The sequence below is a fragment of the Doryrhamphus excisus genome, linkage group LG8 (assembly GCF_037039965.1).
Source record: "Doryrhamphus excisus strain RoL-2023G ecotype Guam linkage group LG8, RoL_Dexc_Guam_v1.1, whole genome shotgun sequence".
Taxonomy (NCBI): Eukaryota; Metazoa; Chordata; class Actinopteri; order Syngnathiformes; family Syngnathidae; genus Doryrhamphus; species Doryrhamphus excisus.
The window spans coordinates 15,663,394-15,686,120 of NC_136364.1; the positions used below are offsets into that span (position 1 = coordinate 15,663,394).

Below are 22,727 nucleotides of genomic sequence, written 5' to 3' on the forward strand. Positions count from 1 at the left end.
TGCGTTTTTTTTTTTTTTTGGAAAACCTGATGCGGCCCAGCCTCACCCAGACCCTAGCTCCAGTGGCCCCCCCCCAAGTAAAATAAGTTTGAGACCCCTGCTGTATACACACAAACACACACAAACACACACACACACACACAGTGTAAAGAAAATAAACCCTGACTCTAACAAATCTTATTTCCAGTTTATTGCAATCCGTTACCTTCATGACAAAGCAGGGATCTCATATCAAAACGTGACCTGTAATTTTTCTGACATTAAAAAATGCGCTTACAGAATATAAAATGTTATTGAATCCAGTTTCCTCACATTACAAAACTCCCAGTTAGAAAAAAAAAGACACCCTGTTAACGCTTGCTTATACACGCATGGAAGTAGAAGTCGTATAACACTTTGTAAACACAAAACCGTGCCGCTCGGTGCCAGTTTTGTTTCCTTTTCGGAGGTGAGGATGGCTCCTGATAATCGGAAGTCATTTAGTTTGAACAGTCTATGCATAGTCGAAGGACAACAGGAAGCCATTAGTTGACGTTATTATTTACTCCAATCAAAGACGCCGACAGCATTTATTTCCACTGCTGCTGTTTTCTTCTAAATCGATCCAGTTAAAAGATCAGCATATGAAAAAAAAAACTCATCACTTTAATGAGTTCAGTCCAGTTTTAAATCTTCCTTTTATGGCTCGAGCGTCACTGGAAATGTTACGCAACAGCGCAATATCCTTATTAAGAGTGTGTAAAACCCGAGTGCAGCTTACTAGCTTAAAACGCACAACACAGGCACGTCTTGTTTTGTTTCCATGGCTTTCTGAGGATGCATTGTGCCGTGAGACTGTTGTTTGTATGCAGATTCGTGACAAACAAACCCCCCCCCCCAAAAAAAAAAAAAAAAAAAAATCACGTACCGTTGCTTTGATTGTTGTTATATAAAAATGCTTCTGGTAGAGGTCAGTGGGAGAAAAAAATCAGAGATTAAAAAAAAAACTGCACAGGCATTGTACAAAGAATATAAGCAGGTTATATAAAGGCCAGAAAAATTAAATAATTTGTATTTACACAAGGTTTTGACCAGGGTTTTAGTGTTGCAATCACCTCCGAGGCAGCAAGAAACGATTTTTTTTAAAGTCTTATCACTGCAGTTTACGCACATTTTCCAACCAAGTAGTCTCTAAGCGGAAGTACGATACCGGACCTTTTGACAAATTTCCACTTTGCAGTAAATTCCCACAAAAGGTACAACCCGGAAAAAAAGTGGAAGTCCACAGTTTTCCAGTTGTGAAACTCTCCTTGTCCTCTTTTCCATGACAAATTCCCCACTCAAGATGTCAGAGATTGCGGAAGCATGGAGATGAAGATGTCTATGAGGTTGTCCAGTCCCCACAGGTAGCCATCTTCCTGGTTGCCCTCCACCCACGGGGTCCTGTGGTCCAGAGTCTTGGGTGCGGGAAGGGGAACGGTTTTCCCAAAGTCAATCATCCACACACGGGCCTTCCCCGAGGCGTCGTGCACGAATAATAGAGAGCTTCCTACCACCTGGAAGAAGAAGAGATGACATGATGATGACATGTTTAAGATAGAAAGGCACTGATCGGAAAATGTCACAAAATCTCTCACTGGGTCAACAAGTTCTTCAGGTATTTTGATGTGTGTGTGTGTGTGTGTGTGTGTGTGTGTTAACCTCGTGTGTCTTGAAGAAATGCGACTGCTCCAGCACGGACCGAAGTTCCTCCAGTCGCTGCAGGTAGAGCTTCTGGAGAGCGGAAATAGACATTACAAAAAACGTTACAATACGGACAAGAAAAAAAAAAAGATGTATTTAAAAGCTATTAAATACATCATTAAAGTTAATTATTCTAATTATTATGACAGGAAAATAAAATTCTAGATGAATAGAAGAAGACATGGGCTGATTCAAATGGCAATGTCTTCCTACAAATCCAAAACTACGAAGATAGTATCCACAAAATTTAACGGAGAGAAAAGGCAAATACTCATTATATTAAAGAAAAATGGGAAAAAGAGCTCAAAACAAACATTACAGAAACTGAATGGTTGGGTATGATTATGACCCAAAACACCACAACATCATCTCGGGTGTGGAGGGAGCATTTCTGGAAGAATATAATTAGATTTTTCATTACACCAGAAATTAAACAAAAATATGTTAAGGTTACCCAGCCATGTTGGCGTCAGTGTGGTACAGTCAATGTCAACCATTCACATGTCTTCTGGCTTTGCCCAAATGCAGTAAAGTCTTGTTATATCGATATCGGTTATATCGAACTACTACTTATTACGATACTATTTTCATTTCCCGGCAAATTTCTAGTCTTTTATGATATAATTAGTTCCGTTAGTACGATACCCGGTTATTATGATAATCCGGTTACTACGATGCCCTTTTCATCTCCCGCCAGCCAATTTGGTCTGCTTATATCGATACAAAATCTTTTTTTTTATAAAGTTGACTGGAAGCAGCCGTTCGCCGTGTTCTTTTTTGGTATTGAAATCCTTAAGCAAAGATTGATTTAAGCTGCTCGACATTGTTCTATACTATAGAAAACAATGTTCTATACTATAGAACAATGTCGAGTGCATTATTGCCCACTTTTAATGCAGTTCAGCGCAGGATCGGATATATCGACAGTCCGGTTATATCGATATTTTTTCCGACTCTCGACAATATCGATATAACGAGACTTTACTGTATCATTAATTTTTGGAAGAGGGTATGTAAAACCATGGAGAGGATTTTGGGTTACAGTGTGACTTTTTCATGTGAGACATTGTATCTGGGCCACCTGGTGGGAGACCTTGTGTCAAGAAAAGATAGGTATCTGTATAAAATCATGTTGGTAGCATGTAAAAAAGCCATTACCAAAAAATGGCTTAACCCAAGACCCCCGCTATTGGAGGACTGGCTTTGTGTGATGAACGCAATACATGACATGGAACTGTCAACACATAGATTGAGGACTGAAGAAGACATGTGTGGAGAAAAATGGGTGAAATGGACACTGTTCACGGACAAAATCAAGGAAATTACTCAAATTGCACCATGACAGGGAATGTGGGATAACCAAATTGTGTGATGTGTATGTCCAGTGCCCCCCTTTTTGTTTGTATTGCGGTTGACGTTTTGTTTAGAAAAATATAAAAATAAATAAAAATAAAGTATAAAAAAAAAAAAAGTTAATTATTCTAATTTGGAGAGCTGTTGGAAACACACCAGCGTCTGAATGTTTCCATCAACAAAGTCCTCCAAGGCTTGCATCACTTGCTCTTTGAGTTTGGTCGTCTTAAAGTTGGTGTTGCAGGTTCCGTCGGCTTTCTGTAGAAGAAAAGAAGCCACTGATTGGATGAAATATCTAAAGAAGATATATTTGCATTTTTTTTCCACCAGATTAATGCATGTCATAGGTGTCTTAATAACATGTTTGTTCGCTCAAATTATCCCGAGGATAATGTCGCCCATGATGTATCTCTTTAAAATGCTTTTCTGTTATGGTATGCTGACTTTTTTAAAATTTAAAAATTAAAAAAATTAAAAAAATTAAAAAAAATTAAAAAAAAAAATTAATTAAAAAAATTAATTAATTCATTCATTCATTTTCTACCGCTTTTTCCTCACGAGGGTCGCGGGGGTGCTGGAGCCTATCCCAGCTGTCTTTGGGCAAGAGGCGGGGTACACCCTGAACTGGTCGCCAGCCAATCACAGGGCACATATAGACAAACAACCATTCACACTCACATTCATACCTATGGACAATTTGGAGTTGCCAATTAACCTAGCATGTTTTTGGAATGTGGGAGGAAACCGGAGTACCCGGAGAAAACCCACGCATGCACGGGGAGAACATGCAAACTCCACACAGAGATGGCCGAGGGTGGAATTGAACCCTGGTCTCCTAGCTGTGAGGTCTGCGCGCTAACCACTAGAACGCCGTGCCGCCCAATTTAAAAATGTAAAAATAAATCAATCAATTGAACCCTGGTCTCCTAGCTGTGAGGTCTGCGTGCTAACCACTAGACCTCCGTGCCGCCCAATTTAAAATTTTAAAATTTTAAAATTTTAAAATTTTTACATTTTTACATTTTTACATTTTTACATTTTTACATTTTTACATTTTTACATTTTTACATTTTTAAATAAAAATCAACTGTTTCCCAACCTTTTCATTGTCGTGTACTTGAAGAGTTCATTTCTCACCTTGATGCCCTCAATGCGGAATCCCAGTGTGGCCGTTGAGCTGAGCGTCTCCCTCCACTGCATGTATCTGGGCTTGAGGACGCCCTGCTGGGCCCTCTCCTGCACAGTCGGGGCCCCAGGATCCACGGCAACCATCTTTTCGTACATGTCCTTTCGCAAACGTGGGCGTTCTCTTGCTTTCATCAGCTCTTCCTCCAAATAGGTCCTGGCAACAAAAAAAGTTTTGTCATTAGCCACGTTTACTTGAGGATTTTTTCCTCTTTCCGAATGGAATCTTTCCGAAAGACCTTTCTGAAAGCAATGGTATACATGGAAAGGAATATTCCAATCTCTTGTCTACATGCGCCGCTATAATCAACCAGAATAGTCAATGGGGCATGCGCAGTAAAACGTAAACATCAACATCACGTGATACCGACTTCCCCGAGTTTTTCTTTCACTTGTTGGAATAACTCCGTATTGCCAGTTTTTCGTTCGTCCCGGTCTTGAAATTAGTTTGAATCAAAAACAAACTTTCCACAGCAGTCCAGTGCCGATTGCTTGCCTCCATTCTTAAAACCGAAGATCGTCTGGAGTTGCGTGTTACGTCATACCTGAGCATGCGCTGAAAGAACTTTAAACAGGAAAAGATCAAATTCAATCTTGCTAATATTTTATAACTAAATTTGGGACATGTTTTATATAGATATATCTATATATGTATATCTATATATAAGTATAGATGGGTTTAGATTCTGTTCCACAGATGGCGGTAATGCACACTGAAAGCTGCTTGCCAACCGCCAAAAAACAACAGAATGTATAATGGGATTCACAGGGGTGGAATATTCCTTTCCCCAATCCGATTGAGGTATCTTGTACCCGCTCAAACAGAAAGTTGTCAGACTGCGTTCTTCTTCGTGGTGTTTTTCTTCTTCTGTTGTTTATTGGCGGTTGGCAAGCAGCTTTCGTGTGCATTACCGCCATCTGTGGAACAGAATCTAAACCCTTCTATACGCCATTCACAAGTCCAGTTTTATTAAAAAAGAAAATACATATCTATATAAAACATGTGCCGAGCTTAATTATAAAATATTAGCAAGATTGAACTTTATCTTTTCCCGTTCCCGGGTATGTTCTTTCAGCGAATGCTGAGATATAATGTAACATGCGGCTCGAGATGTTGTTCGATTATGATTCAAACTAAATTTCAAGACTGGGACGAAGGAAAAACTGGCATTCCAACAAGTGAAAGAAAAACCAGAGGAAGTGGGTATCACGTGATGTTCATGTTCACGCTTATCTATATATATATATATATATATATATATATATATATATATATATATAAGTATAGAAGGGTGTTAGATTCTGTTCCACAGATGGCGGTAATGCACACACTGAAAGCTGCTTGCCAACCGGCAATAAACAACAGAAGAAGAAAAACACCACGAAGAAGAACGCAGTTTGACAACTTTCCTTTTGAGCGGGTACAAGATACCTGAATCGGATTGGGGAAAGGAATATTCCACCCGTGTGAATCGGATTGGAATGAGGTGTATACAAAGGTTAAATTCTTTCCAAATGCAACTGGAATATTTGTGTCCATGTATACGTGGGCTTGTGATATGCTTTGTTGTTATGTCCCTATTTGTACAATATTGCCGGTAATAAACACGACCATTAGCCATGTATGGTAGCGTAGCACCAAAATCAAGTTCCTAAACAACACTTTGCTGACTCATTGTCTATGAATTTTTTTGATTGAGTGCACTTGCCAAATAACGCGCCATGCAAAGTTGCAGGTGCCAGAAAATTGCTAAAGAAGGTGAGAAACACTTTTAAATTCATTTTTTTCCAGGATGGGAATCCCCATAAACAATTGTCCCTGTCTATTCGTCATTTGTAATTATTAGTAATGACATGTATGTGTTGACGTTACGATACTCTGATACCCATCTCATCTGCCAAGAGTGCAGACATTTATTTGTATAAAAGGTTACATCACTCGATGACTGCGGACCGTGATTGCGTTCGTGTCTCCGCTCCTTCTCACCTGCTGCCCATCTTACAATCCATGATGGAAGGCGAGTCGAAATCTGCCAGCAGATCGTCCATTAGGTTATAGTCCTGCTCGTCTCTCTGCACCACCCCATAATAACCAGGCACGTAGGGCCGCAGCGTGTCCTTCATCAGCTTCTGCAGGCACTGCTGCTCGCATTCGCAGTATCGCTTTAACAGGCGACCATACTCCCCAGCCTGGAAGTTACCTGGGATTGGGCAAAAATACACGGTTCATTCCATTGGTCTCAAACACGCGGCCCGTGGGCCAAATGTGGCCCGCAGGACACTAGTTTGAGGCCCCCACCTTGATATGAAAGTTTAATGTTAGATGCTGTATGGTATCATGTACCCAGAAAAAATTATTACGTTTAATTAATGTTCATGTTAAAGGTTAAATAACTGTTAATAGTTATCCTCCCTATCCGTGTGGAAGTGGTAAGTTTTTGGCTAGTTAAGTTTAAAGGAAATAACTTGAAGGCTACCGTTTAGGTCGCTAGCTCTCTAGTTTGCGAGTTAGCATGTGTCTCAAGACCCTGCAGTTGCGCAATATGTTGTAAATAAAAAAAAGTATAAATGTGACTATAGTCGTGTTTTGTCATGTCTACAGGGCTCTAATAATGCTTTGTTAATTATAATCTGAAAAAAATACTTTGTCTACCCACCAACTATATGTGGTTTCTTCAGTTTTTATTATTTGCCATTATTATTATTATATTTATTTATTTATTATTGATTGATTGATTTTCCTTATTCTTGATTTGTTTATTTATTTTTCATCTTATTTTGTGCAGAAAAATAAAAATTAAGATATTTGAGAACAATGGAATGTTTTTATTGTAGAAAATCAGAATCAAAGCACTGAAAAAGTTTGTATATTTTTCTGTTTTTAATAAATGCGTTTTTTTTTTTTTTGGAAAACCTGATGCGGCCCATCCTTGCCCAGACCCTAGCTCCAGTGGCCCCCAAGTAAATTGAGTTTGAGACCCCTGGTTTATACACACAAGAGGAACGCTTGTGTTTGTGTGTGTGTGTGTGTGTGCATACCTGCATGGCCTGCAAGCTGCACCCAAGGGTAGCGCTTCTTAAAGGACACAACAAAAGGGGACCAGTGCACCATGGTCTTCAACTTCTGCCACGACTTATTCTAAAAAAGGGAAAAAAAGAATAAGTTGTCATTGTCTTCTCCCGACACTCACAGGTCAGCCAGTCAAACTAAACACTGAGCTCGGCACACACACACAGACACACACCTTAGTAGTAGACATTGGCCGGATCCTCCCCCTTGAGTCCACTGACAAAGCCCATTCATAAAACATTTACCAAAGTCGACAGCGTGGTGTCGTAAAACAGAGTCGTACTGTCTACAAGAGTGTGTTATCTTTGTGGGGAAGTCACACAGCAAGGACAGTGTTCAGTTGAAGCTTTGACGCAAACAACTGATTAGAACTTAGGGGAGTCATTTGTGTGTATGTGTCATTTGTTTTGACTCTTGCGACCATTTGCTGCATTTTCCTCTTAAAACTGTGATTTGTAAGTGCTGTTGTTTTATTAACAAAAGACAACGCACCGGAATTATGTGACAAAAAAATAAACATTTATATGAGTCACAGTCTTGTGATCCGTGTAAAAATGAACTTTTACTTCCTCCCTTCCTATCGCCGCCATGTTTACATGTCAGCTTGTATCGACTCTCCGGCTGCTGTGTCGATACTCTGTCACAATAAAACGTGACTTCATGCGGCAATGTCCGCACAGAGCAGAAACAGCAGCCCTTTGTTTGCCTGAAAAACAGGCTTAATTTGGTAATGGTTTAATTTCATTTGAACATGCATCAGATTACAATTGAACGCATCACATAATCAGTTCACAGTTCCACATGTCCAAAAAGGAGTAGGAAGAAGCAAAGCTTATTAAATCCTACCCCTCCATCTACTACTTTTACAATCAGTAACTGTTACATTTGTTCACTTCCTGCTTTCCTAATATAGTTGAAGTTTTTGTTTTTCACTCATTCATTCATTCATTTTTCACCGCTTCTCCGCACGAGGGTCTCAGGGGTTGCTGGAGCCTATCCCAGCTGACTTTGAACGAGAGGCGGGGTACACCCTGGACTGGTGGCCAGCCAATCACAGGGCACATATAGACAAACAACCATTCACACTCACATTCATACCTATGGACAATTTGGAGTCGCCAATTAACCTAGCATGTTTTTGGAATGTGGGAGGAAACCGGAGTACCCGGAGAAAACTCACGAATGAAGGAGAACATGCAAACTCCACACAGAGATGGCCGAGGTTGGAATTGAACCCTGGTCTCCGAGCTGTGAGGTATGCGCGCTAACTAAGTTTTTGTTTTCATTCATTCATTAATTTTCTACCGCTTTTTCCTCACGAGGATCGCGGGGGTGCTGGAGCCTATCCCAGCTGTCTTCGGGCAAGAGGCGGGGTACACCCTGGACTGGTTGCCAGCCAATCACAGGGCACATATAGACAAACAACCATTCACAATCACATTCATACCTATAGACAATTTGGAGTCGCCAATTAACCTAGCATGTTTTTGGAATGTGGGAGGAAACCGGAGTACCCGGAGAAAACCCACGAATGAAGGAGAACATGCAAACTCCACACAGAGATGGCCGAGGGTGGAATTGAACCTTGGTCTACGAGCTGTGAGGTCTGCGCGCTAACCAAGTTTTTGTTTTTTTTATTTTATTTTTGTCACGTACCGAAGTACGAGGTGATATGACCATACAATGACATAATGGGTACCATAGTAAGTGTCAATATAGTGATATTTATGTACATCAGTAGTTTATCTTTTCAGACCGGAAGATTTCTCCAAGAAATGTAAACAGCTAAGGTTATTCCAATTTTTAAAAATGGTGACAAACACCAATTTTCAGTCTCCTTCCTACCATTAATTATTGAGAAGCTATATATAATTTGCGTAGCTTGTCATTTCCATGCTAGTCATTCAAGATTATGCTTTTGGCTAAATGCTATGTTCACATAATAATATGTGTAATTGAATGTATAATTGACATTTAATGACTTATGTCGCTCATGTACAGCATCGTGAGCCGCCAGACGCTTGTCCTGTGTCACAGTGAGTGGCGTTGACGCATTAGATACTCATTAAGACAAAGTCATGACATTTGGAGGGAAATTAAACAACCACCAATAGAATAAATACTGTGTTATTGTTTCTAAATGCATTACGCACCGTCAATCAGACAAGTCGCCAATGTCACAAATCGCCAGAGATCAGTATTGAGAGTGACTAGTAGACACCGGTGGACTGAGCCTTGAATTGCATCATCCGAGTAACCACCGCACAACTCCAAACAACGTCACTTCACGAGAAGGCTGACGAAACACCAGAGTGTTAGATGTATTACATCATTGCTTTTGCGACATGTTGTTTTGTTTCTGAAAAAAAGTTGATATCCTTTTGCCCTTTTTGTGACTGGAATTGAGTCAGGCAGTCTTCTTCTGCTCATCAACTTTAGAACTACGGAGCTGTGTATGTTTGTGTTCTTATTGTTCTGAAGTCTAGTTGGTCCACCATGACAACATTATAGCCACATTTTACTATATGCTCTCAGGGGCCAGTTCTTTCGACATAATACTTGGTTTTGAGTGCTGCCTGCAATGGGGAACTGTGGTTCATTGTCTCCAGACCTGAACCCGGCAGATAAGCGCCAGATGTCTCACATCAGGCCTGCAGAAACAGTGGCCCCTAACTTCATATTTTAGGTGTGCAAGCAGAACATGTAGAGGCGCAAAAATAACACAATAAACAGAATATAAATCACAATTTAAATATTTTTCTCAGAAATCCAGCTGTTCGCTATTCACTTTTATTTTGTATTGACTGGTATTGAATACAGGAAGTGAGTATGTGTATCGGCAGTTGAGGGTGTAGGATTTATTAATGTCCAATGTAATATGTATGCATGTTCAAAATAAATCCAACCATTACCATAGAACTGGGCCTTGAGGAGATATACCGTATTTTCTGGACTATAAGTCGCACAAGGCCAAAAATGCATAGTTAGGGGAAAAAAAAACATACATAAGTCGCACTGGAGTATAAGTCGCATTTTTTGCGGGTAATTTATTTTACAAACTTGACCAAAACAGACATTACGTCATCTCGGAAGGGAACTTCTAACATTAATAAAAGAATAGAGAACAGGCTGAATTGGTGTAAGATATGCTAACACAATGGTTATTCAGCTACACAAAAAATAAACATGAACAGAAAAGGTGTCCAGTGTTTATGTAACATAAACAGTTTTTTCCATTTATACGTCGCTCTGGAGTATAAGTCGCAGGAACAGCCAACCGATGAAAAAAGTGTGACTTATAGTCCGGAAAATACGGTAATAACAGATATAGCGCCAGTCATGGTCATGACCTCATGACCTCATGATTACAATTGAATGCATCACATAATCAGTTCACAGTTCCACATGTCCAAAAGGAGTAGGAAGAAGCAAAGCTTATTAAATCCTACCCCTCCATCTGGTACTTTTACAATCAGTAACTGTTACATTTGTTCACTTCCTGCTTTCCTAATATAGTTTAAGCTTTTTTTTTTAATTTTTTGTCCCGTACCGAAGTACGAGGTGATATGACCATACAATGACATAATGGGTACCATTAGAACAATGAGGGCCCACCATTCAAATAAACAAGTGCATTACTGGGACTGTTTTACGTGACCAAACTATACAATTCTTATGACCCTGCTTGAATTTTAATGGTTAATCAAAAACCTGCACAGATTTACAGCAAAGCACTTCAAGTATAGCCAGGACAAATACGTTTCTCAGCCTCATTTACAATGGGGGAAGACACGCAGCCTCACAGACAACACAAGAAGCCAGCAGGCTACACCCCTCACCGTCTGTCACCAACAGTCTCCACTGGCGGCCCTCAGCAAGGCGCTGTTGTCTCTGACTTCGTCCTAAACTCTGACTTGGCCTCCCAATCGACTTGTGTAGACTTGCACCGCCTGCTACATAATCCTCCTGTCAAATCTCTGGGGTAATTCCAAACAAAATAGGTCCCGTGTCAACATCCCATCACATTCTAATCAATCTAGTCTGCTTTATTTTCTGGAATGACTTCAATTTCCCTTCTGTCTTTCGCTCTTTCTTAACCGTCTCTCCCACTGATGTGTCGTCTCTTTCTTTGTTCTCTTTCATAATCCCCACTGGAGCCCCCCACACGGAGCCAATCTCTTAGCCGCATGGGGGTAGGAAAAGCGAGATCCCTCAGTTCCCTCCCACTGCTCATCTTCAGCCTGCGTGCTGCATTCCACAGTGGTGTGTAAACCTACAGGAGGTCGGCATGGAGGTGCAAATTGCATGTTGTGCTTGGGGGGGTTATGAAAGAGCAAGCGGAGGTTGCATTTGGAAAGGAATGGAAGTCATTGTAATGTACCTTGAAGTGATGGAAAGTTGTGCGCGTGTCTTTGCGTGCATGCGTGTGTTTATGCAGAACCTGTCAGACGACAATCACCAGCTAAAAGGAATGACTGCTCGGTGTGTGTGCGCTCGCAGTGGTTTGCATAGACTGTTACACATTTTGTATTGTAACTTCTATACATCAAAACCACATCCCTTTGCCCCATATTGTCAGTATTGAGCAGTTTGCGACTCTTCATATGTATGTGTTGTGTAAATTTGGCACAAACAAACAACAAAAAGCACCAGCAGTCATACAAGTCATACAAGCTTCTGCAAGCTTTAAGAGGAAAAATATGCGGAATCAAATGGCTGGCATGCATGATGTCTTGCAAGGTCACAGCATATCCGTGCATCTCAAGGATAAGCTCGACCTTATCTTGCATTTTGTTTAGCTTTTGTTTTTGATGTAATACCAAGAATAGGCATAATAGTGGGTTACTGTAAATGCGTCAACACCTGGTGTACGTGGTCTCTACATAGTGCCAGTTCATAAACATTCACATTAAATCACCGTGGCTGTAGGCAAACCTGGAAATCTTGGTAAAACAGGATAATCAAAAATCTGTAGATTTCAATGCTGAATCATGATTTTTTTTTTAAAACTCTCATTTACATTTTTTTCTATTTGTCCATTCAAATGAAAACCATTACATTTTTTTAAATATATATATATATATTGGCTTTGGTCAAGTAGTTTGTAAAATAAATTACCCGCAAAAAATGCGGCTTATTTTTGTCAACCTAATTATGCATTTTTGGCCTTGTGCGACTTATACTCCGGAGCGACTTATAGTCGAAAATACGGTGTATATATATATATATATATATATACATAAAAATGTATATATATATTTTTTGTTGTTGTTGTTTACAGAAAATAGGTCATTTTGGTAAAAAGCTCCTTAATAAATAAGGAGCTTTTTAATAAAACCATAAAAATAATAAAAACATAATTATTTTGCCTGGAAATACACCTTTGATATAAGCTGTTGCTTTTATCAAAATGGCCTATTTTTGGAGAAAAATCAATTTTAAAATATGTTTTTAATTGTTTATAATAGTAATAGTGAAATAGTTTTGTGAAAAAAATTGTGAAAAAAAATTACCAAAATGGTCAATTGAATTGAAAGATTGCATAAAGGTTTTTAGGAAAAATTATAAAATTTTCATGAAAAAAAGTCATACATTTAAGATGTAAAACGTCTCCAAGCTGTCACCAAAAGGGAAAATATCTTTCACAAAGTGAGCTGTGCATTCCTCCATCAAGTTCCTTGGTACAAATTACTCTGTATGCACATAACAGTGAAATGACAGCAGCCTCACTTGAGGTATCATGAGTGGTCAGCACACAGCAGCTAAATCTACCTCTGCATGCTCTTTGTTGGTTCGCATCAGCTTTTTTTCTAGCTCATGCGTGGGAAAATTGGCAAAGAGAGCCACTCAATAACAACCCCCGCTCTAATTGCACAGCGGCGGCACTCATTTATGACCTGAAGAAGAGCAACATGAGGTCAGCTGAGGCCACGATGTTTACCTTTATTCTGTTTACATAAACATCTCTCCAGTCTAGTCAGTACGACAAGTTGAAAATAAAAATCCACAAAGAAAGTAATTGGTTCGTCTGTCGTCCAAACACAAGTATGATTTCTTACTAGACATAGACATAGACTTTCTTTGTCATTGCACAATAACACAGCAGTGAAATTGCCAACGAAATGTCGTTGCCTGGCTCCTGTGTAATAATAAATAATAATAAATAATAATAATAATAATAATAATAATAATAATAATAATAATAATAATAATAATAATAATAATAATAATAATAATAATAATAAATAATAAATAATAAATAATAAACAATAAATAATAAATAATAATATATATACAGGGTCAGGCAAAATGTGACACATTTGTACTGTGTGCTGGAGCCTATCCCAGCTGTCTTGCACACCCTGGACTGGTGGCCAGCCAATCACAGGGCACATATAGACTAACAACCATTCACACTCACATTCATACCTATGGACAATTTGGAGTCGCCAATTAACCTAGCATGTTTTTGGAATGTGGGAGGAAACCGGAAAACCCACGCAAGCACGGGGAGAACATGCAAACTCCACACATAGATGGCCGAGGGTGGGATTGAACTCCGGTCATGATATCTACTTTTAAAAAATAAAAACACTTTTTTGTTTCTTTACTTTATTTGCCTTTTATTTAACCTACAAATGTGTCAGATAATAAACTCACCCTATATAGATATACAGTATATACATATATAGGAAGTAGCATGTGTATGCTACATTTTAAGTTTCACTGTCTGTAATCTTATCTTGGCTTCCACCATTTTTCCTCTTGTGTTCTGTTCCACTGTGTGTCATGACATTCTGAGGGAAAATATTAATCTTTTACCAAAGGCTGAATGCGTGCATGGAGTGGGTTAAGCAACACGTATATGTAACAGTCAAACATCAGAAACAGTCGAGATACTCTTGGTGCCAAGCTGCAATTAAGAAATGGAGGAGAAGAAGAAGAAAAAGGAAAAAAAAGTACCGTATATGGCAAAGACGTTGCCTAGCAACCTACTTTGCCTTCAGCCCAATTTTCCATGACACACACACACACACACACACATACGCTGAACTCTGAATACGATACGCCATCGCAAACGAGAGTGCATGTGTGAACAAGTATCTGCAGCCATCAGAGCGTACCAACTGTAACTGGTTTGGTAGTCTTCAGCCGTGACGCACGCCCTCTTTTCGCTCTCAAACTGACACAAGTGCTTTTTTACTCGACGAGCAGGACAACATGTGACCATTAAAGCCACTGCTCTTATCTGAAACTATTGAGACTGCGTCATCCTGTTTGTTACGACAGCTCAAGTGTGCTCAGGTTGCTAAATTTCCTGGCTGTGGATGTAATAGCCAGTAAATGACAGCGTCCACTCATCGACTGAAGACACTGAGCGTTCACTCCGACTTATAGTGACGCATTATGTGGACCAATGCAAACATGAATTTGATCACAATTTTTGTGCGAAATACACTAACACACTAATATTATCAAACAGTATTTCAAATTACAGCGTCAATTCTCCTCATTATTTTAGCCTCCTGTACTTGCACTGTACAGTGATGCGGCTAATTAACTCATTTGCCACCAAAGACGTATTTAGGAAAGCAGGAAGTGAACAAATGTAACAGTAACTTACTATGGTACCCATTATGTCATTATACGTATGCTCATATCACCTTGTACTTCGGTACGTGACAAAAATAAAATTTAAAAAATCAAAAATAAAATAAATAATTTATAAAAACCTTCAACTATATTAGGAAAGCAGGAAGTGAACAAATGTAACAGTTACTGATTGTAAAAGTACCAGATGGAGGGGTAGCATTTAATAAGCTTTGTTTCTTCCTACTCCTTTTGGACATGTGGAACTGTGAACTGATTATGGGATGCATTCAATTGTAATCTGATGCATGTTCAAATGAAATAAAACCATTACCATTACCAGTTATACTTTTTTTTTCTCCATTATGAACGCTCGATCCCAAAGATGTCTTTTAGGTGATGCTGCAACTGTACAACAGAAGAGATCATGTTTTGTGCAGTTTTAACCTGTCAAAACAGCCACAAGGGGGCTTTTCTAAGAACTCGGCCTGCATCTCTTCCATTGAAATACATGCTGCGCAGCAACCAGGAAATGAAAAAGCATAGAGCCGTGTAGTGTGCACAAGATTACGCATTGAAGGTAAATTTTAATGCATGCACACGCACAAACACGTGCGCGCACACACACACACACACACACACACAGTACAGTTCTAAAAGTGGAAACTCATTTATTCATTCATTCATTTTCTACCGTTTATCCTCATGAGGGTGGCGGGGGTGCTGGAGCCTATCCCAGCTGTCTTCGGGCGAGAGGCGGGGTACACCCTGGACTGGTCGCCAGCCAATCACAGGGCACATATAGACAAACAACCATTCACACTCACATTCATTCCTATGGACAATTTGGAATCACCAATTAACCTAGCATGTTTTTGGAAGGGAGTACCCGGAGAGTATCCGAAACCGGAGTACCCGGAGTACCCGAAACCGGAGTACCCGGAGAAAACCCACGCATGCACGGGGAGAACATGCAAACTCCACACAGAGGTGGCCGAGGGTGGGATTGAACTATGGTCTCCTAGCTGTGAGGTCTGCGCGCTAACCACTCGTCCGCCGTGCAGAAAAGTGGAAACTGTCAATTGTACATAAATATTATTTTCATGTTTTTTTTCAGTGCCAACATATTTTGATGGACAGGACAAGCTCAAGTGCTAATTTGCATCAAGATATACGTAAGTGCCAAATGAGAGTAACAACAAAAGAAAGAGAGTTGCTGACAACGTATGTGATGAAGGAATTATGAGGCTGTGAAATTCCGACACTGAAGAAAACCAATGAAGATGAAGACGAAGATGAAGAGCAATGAATGACTTTTTTAACTAGCCCATTTTTTAACTTGCTCATCATGTCCACTACAAACTACAGCCAATACTAGTATAAAGGTGACTATAAGGGTGTTATTTCATGTTTACAGGTTTCTAATAATGTTAAAATGTTTTTAGATGGTCATAAACAGGTTTTCTATGGTCTAGCTACAAAAATATTGGATTTATTCATATTGAATCCTACTTAACTGATTTTTCTGACTCTTAACTCGATCGTACGATCACTACATATTTAAGTACCAAATCTGGTACTTAGGCCATTCTGCTTACATCTCTGGTAAAAGTCACAAAATGTACAGGCAATGGTTAGTTTTGGTTTAGATCGGTATCTTTTCCGAAATGTCAGCAACCATTTATGTCGACGTAGTTTGAGAGTCTAATAGGTGTCGAGATAAGCGGGTTCCACTGTGTGTGTGTATATAATGGGTTTTTTAATATCGGAAAAAAACAGTTGACGCCCAGACCTCTTTGTGGTTTAGGTAAATAAACGCCCCAGCTATAATTACAGCATTTACTGTCCCGAGCTAACATAGACAGCAGAGACTATTGGTAATCTTTCAAGAATGTAATAATTATGCATGATTAAAATAATGAATGGACGGGTAGCAGGGTAAACTGTAGTAGATTACAGCACAACTATGAATGGCTACTTAATTTTGGGAAGGGTGTAAATATTGTTTATCATTCATCGTGTGCAACAACAGCGAGGTGAACTGAACTCAACTCCAGTCGCAGTATCCTGTTTTTGCAAGGTGTTATTCCAAGAATTTCTGTCACATAGTGTATCACAGCTTCCTGAGTGAGAGGAAACATGGAACTTTCTTTTTTTTTTTTTTTTTTTTTAAAAAAAAAGTCTTTGTGTCAGTGCCTTCGAGATAGCTTTGATAGCAAATGTTAGGTAAATAGAAAAAGAGCTGAATTGGCAAGCGGGACAAAACAGTCAAACATGGGTTCAGATTAAATAGAGTTCATCAAGGGTTTGATGCTGAAAATATTGAATTTTATTACGTTATATTATGTATTTATCATTGAAGGTGCCATCTGCCGTGATTAGGTACGCCCTCGGGGTGTGTACATTCAAATTTTGCTCTCTTCCTGCTATGACACACACCTTCATTAATTATGGTTTTGTCAGAAATGATGGCTTCACGGCGGACGTGTAGACCTCACAGCTAAGAGACCCGGGTTCAATTCCACCCTCTGCCACCTCTGTGTGGAGTTTGCATGTTCTCCCCGTGCATGCATGGGTTTTCTCCAGGTACTCCGGTTTCCCCCCACATTCCAAAAACATGCTAGGTTAATTGGCGACTCCAAATTGTCCATAGGTATGAATGTGAGTGTGAATGGTTGTTTGTCTATATGTGCCCTGTGATTGGCTGGCGACCAGTCCAGGGTGTACCCCGCCTCTCGCCCCAAGACAGCTAGGATAGGCTACAGCGCCCCCGCGACCCTCATGAGGATAAGCGGTAGAAAATGAATGAATGAATGATGGCAATTTGGTAAACATTAGTAATAAACGTTATGTTTACAGCCTATAATGTTATGTTACAGCCTATTGTAACCACACAGTGACACCAAATTGTCGACCTATGGTCTCCGCTTTCAAAGAACATTTCGCTAAACTCGGAATCTCAGAGAAATTGACAAAACGTTAATGTGATATAATGTTTACAAGCGTGCTTTAAGATGTGTGCTGAAGACTATGGTGAGTTCATCTAGTTGCAAGGACAGAATAAGTTTTTTCCTTCATGATGAAAACCTTGAAAACCTGGAACTGAAGTAGGAGATGATACATTTTTGGTACATAGTACCTACATAGTACATTTTGCACAATAGATGAGCTACAGGAGTGTCAAAACAAGGACCACCAGCATGAAGAACCGTGTTTTCCCCAAAGTAATAACCCCACTGAACTCCAAAATGCAGACGCAACTCTTCCCTCTGTGTACAAATGTGCAATATCAAATACTGTAAGACTTAAACACTGCGCAATAGCATACCACCTTCTTGTATTCATTAACATATCACCTCATTCTTACCTTTCTGGAATGGATATTGTTGTCTATGTTGTAAATGTGTATATATTGTGTAAACATTATTCTATGTTTTTTTTATATTAACATATGTGTCTGCACAGAGAAGAAGCTGCTTTAAATCTCATTGTACATGTGTTTAGTGACAATAAAAGTATTCTACTTATCCATACAGTTCATAAAGCCTCTGATGATAACATTCGACCCTGGAACAAATTGATATAATAACGAAAGGTTGTTTCAAAAGCATCCTGAGGCAGCTTGGATTTGACGTTGAAGGTTTGACTGCAGAACGAACTCCAGTCAGCTCATAGAATGGGGTAGATCTGGTTTATGACAAAGAAAGGATGCACGCGTAGAGGTTTGTGTTTCTTGTTTGCAGATAAGACCTTGTTGTACGTTACACACTATGTCATGCTGCTGTTTTTGCACACTATTTAGCAGTGGAATCTAGGTTCACTACCTGTGAAATGTGGCTTAAAAGCCTTCCTCTTCTCATGTCAACACTTGAGACATGGTAGTAATTGAGGAAGTAAGAGATTTGACGTAGTTGGTGTGCCCTTACCATGATTAAGTGTTAATTAATAACGTGGGACAAACATGCCATCTGAGTAACATTTCCACTGGCAGCAGTCGTGCCATGTGTATAGGCGCACCTGTACAGGTGTGTCAGGTAGTCTGAGTCATCACAATCCAATAAACAGGTGGTCCTCGGTTTAATGGTGTTCCGTCCTTTCCAGGTTTATGTATGCACGCCCATAAATTAAACATTTTGAATTTTGACCCATAAACATGAGACTTGCTCGACATGGAGGTGCTGGATGAACAATCTCTTGATCGCAAAAACAAAAACAGGCTGAACCACGCCAAAACAACATCAGCAAACTCTCTGCACACAGCCAAACAGCAGACTGAGAAACAGCTTCTTCCCAAGAGCCATCACCACCCTGAACTCAGACATACAACGTACCGGGTCATTAGCATAATGCAAATGTGCAATATTTCCATCACTGCCTCTGTTACTACCTCAATCATATTTATTTATTTAACAACCCAATACAATACACTCATATGTTACTTTACTCACCTGTATACACCAGTCATTATTTGCACTATGACCCTTTTACCATTGCACTAAAATTAATATACAGTAAACCTTGGATATATCGGACTCGGATATATCGGAAATTCGCCCACAATGGACAGATAAAAAATAACCGATTTTTCTGTAATGCATTTCCAATAAAAATTCATTGCATATATCGGATTTTTTATAACGGATTTCGCCTATTTCGGACAAAATCTCCAGTCCCGTTCCAATGCATTTCCATTAAATTTCCCTCGCATATATCGGATGGCCGCATCGTGGCGCTCCGATTCGCCGACTCGTGACAAGCCGCTATACGACGTCATTTGCAGCGTTGCCTGCGCGTCCAGGTACATTGGAAACATAGTCAAGGAAGTGCCTTTTTATAACGGATAAAATCCGATTTACGCATATATCGGATTTATATCCGGTAAAACTGACATTTTCCGGTATACGCATATAACGGATTTCGCTTATATCGGACAAAACCAGTGGGAACAATTGAATCCGATATATCCTGCATATGCTCCTGTGCAATACTATGTGTATATTTTGGATATCTTGTACATATCTTGTTAAATTGTCTTTTTTTTTACTCTACTTCTATATACTTTTTTTTCTAACTTGACTACTGCACTGAAAGGAGAAGCTCTCCAATCTCATTGTATATCTTGTATAATGACAATAAGGGCCATTCAATTCCATTCCACACTCGGAAATCACAAAACTCTTTAACTGTACACTTTTATTACTGTATTTTTTTCTCCTTCATGTATTGTGTGTACAGTGTGAATGACTTTGGGATTATTTTTACATAAAATTTAGGTGCATCACAGTCTAGGAATGGAATATGGAATATTCTTTGCCAATATATAGGAATGTGTTGACAAATGCAAGTTGAGTATTTCAGCCAGCAAATGAAACAAATAGTAGCCCAATGCAGGAAGAAGGCCAGTGTAGTTAGTAATAAACCCAACATAGTGCAAAATAGTTCTTTGTTGACAACTTAAATAATAATACAAACACAATATTAGCAATGGGGATGTGTTTTTTTTTTGCCAATCAGACTTCTATGTCAAATCACAGTACATGCTATGGTTGAACAGGACACTTACCACTGATCCATCGTCCGGGCTGCACAAGGACCTGGTTGGGGACAGGCTGGACTCGATGTCGCTGCCGGTGAAGTCGTCCTCTGACTCCTCAAAGGATGAGGCTGAGGACAGACCAAGAGAAGAGGAGTTGGACAGCTTCCTCAGGGAATGCATCAGTGCCGGAGACCCTCCGCATCCACTGTCCGAGCAGGGGGACTCGTCGTCCGGGTGAAGCTCAAAGCACGACCCGCTACGTATGGTGAGCTTGGTGGGTGACTCCTGTGGCCGACTGGGGCTGGGGTCCCGCGTGATGATGAGTTTAGGTATGGTACCCGGGTACGTTTGAATCTGGGGAGGCTCATCGGTACCGATTTGCATTTCACCATCAACCACAGTGTTTGTGTCTTGGCTTGACGAGTGTGGACAATTGGCAGCGACTAAATCGGTTTTAGTCAAATCGTCCACACCTGAATGTAAGTTTGTTAAAGTCCGAGAAGAGTCCACATCATTCCCGCTCATTTCTCCAAATGGCGACGCCACACAATCCTGGCTGCTTCCCCACAGCGGCTGCTCGTCCATGGTCCTCATCGAGAGGTCCGATGCATGGTCCTCCTGCACGGCTATAGTCTCCTGAAAGCCCGCAGTGCTAACTCCCCCGCTCCGCGTTTCAACACTTGGTTCATCGGACGGGATAACAGTCCTCTCCCCGCTTTCGACACAAGCTTGATTTCTGACATCTCGGCTCTGCGGTGCCTCCAAAAATCCACCGGTAGTGACTCTCTGCTCCTCTGCCGCCGACACGGCCTCGTCTCTGGGTAACTTTCCCTCCCTGCGTTCGAGGCGAGCGGCTGGATCTCCGGCTCGGCTTTCCCAGCTCGGCTCCGTTCTCGTCGGGCTGGAGTCTCGCTTTCTTCTTCCCAAACACGATAAAGCTTGGTTTTTCATCGGGTTCCCGTGTAACCGGAAAGTACGACGCTTTCTCCCGCTCCTTGCGCTACGATTGTCGAGCGGCCGGGTCGCCTGGATGGCTTTCCATAGCGCTCTGCCAGGGGTGGTGGTGGTGGTAGTAGTGGTGGTGGTGGTGTGCGAGGGAGTCGAGCGAGTTTGGCCCATCCCGCTGGCCGTAGAAGTGAGCAGCTCCAGACACACCCTTTGCTGTGGATTGCGAAGATAAAAAGTTGAAACCTACTACAGACTTACCATTAGTTATGCACAGCAAATCATTAGTCATTCAGTCCAACCTCGGAAAATCTTACATTCTTCCTTCAGCCTTCAGCAGAGAGAGACTTACTACAATTAAGTGCATTTGAAAAATGACAATTTACTTCATTGCACAAACGGCAAACACTAATTACTGGTTTCCACAACGCCTATTCATTCAAACATCTATAATTACCTGACAATAGTAGATTTAACAATCAGACTTCACCAACGTAACACTGCCCTCCTGTGACTGGACAATGTAACAGTTGCATTGGTTCACCAACTCATAGCCATTCAATGAAGTCATATCTGCACAACAGCAGCACTTTGCTGTTGTACAGATATGAAACCTGCTAAAAAAGATCCTCTATATATGACAGGAGCATGCTACTGTTGTGAGCAATGCACTGCAAAAACGCTAGGCAAAGATCATCAATACGCTCTTGATGGTCTTGATAGGCTCTAGAAAAAGGCTAGTCAAAGATCCTCTTTATGACAGCAGTGTTCTTCTGGTTTTAAGAATACAGTCGTCCCTCACCACATCACAGTTGGAACATCGCTCCCTTGCTCGATTGCATTTTTCCAAACATTAATGAATAAATGATTGCTGTTTTGTCGTTGACTATGGTCACAAGTTAAATGTAGAATTCTAGTCACTTGGTGTCAGTAATTTTACATTGATGAAACATGATTACAGTACCTTATATGGAGTCAACCATGACACATCCTACATGATAGAGATAGAGAAAAAAAGGTTCTCCTCCCACTCAGTGTGGAAGTGGTATGTTTTTGTCTTACTTTGTCTTTCTTCCCCACTCTGTTTGAAACACATTTAGTTTTAGTTTAGAACAAATAAATAGGAGGGTAACTAGTTAATTACTTATTGAGAATGTCCTAAACATTTTTTTCTCCTGTTCTCCTCCCATTCAGTGTGGAAGTGGTATGCTTTTGTTTTGCTTTCTTTCTTCCCCACTCTGTTTGAAACACATTTAGTTTTAGTTTAGAACAAATAAATAGGAGGGTAACTAGTTAATTATTTATTGAGAAAGTCATAAACAGGTT

General features: G+C 40.2%; 1 protein-coding gene across 1 annotated transcript; it reads right to left on the reverse strand.

Moving 5' to 3' along the window:
• Positions 1-173: 173 nt before the first annotated feature.
• itpkcb (inositol-trisphosphate 3-kinase Cb) lies at positions 174-21,784 on the reverse strand. The gene is made up of 7 exons (XM_058079260.2): positions 20,484-21,784; positions 7,300-7,399; positions 6,248-6,461; positions 4,213-4,417; positions 3,232-3,333; positions 1,681-1,752; positions 174-1,535 (listed from the first exon to the last, which is right to left on the reverse strand). Exons 1-7 carry the CDS (start codon positions 21,573-21,575, stop codon positions 1,320-1,322), a joined length of 2,001 nt encoding a protein of 666 aa, XP_057935243.2. The 5' UTR covers positions 21,576-21,784; the 3' UTR covers positions 174-1,319.
• Between the last annotated feature and the right edge of the window lie 943 nt (positions 21,785-22,727).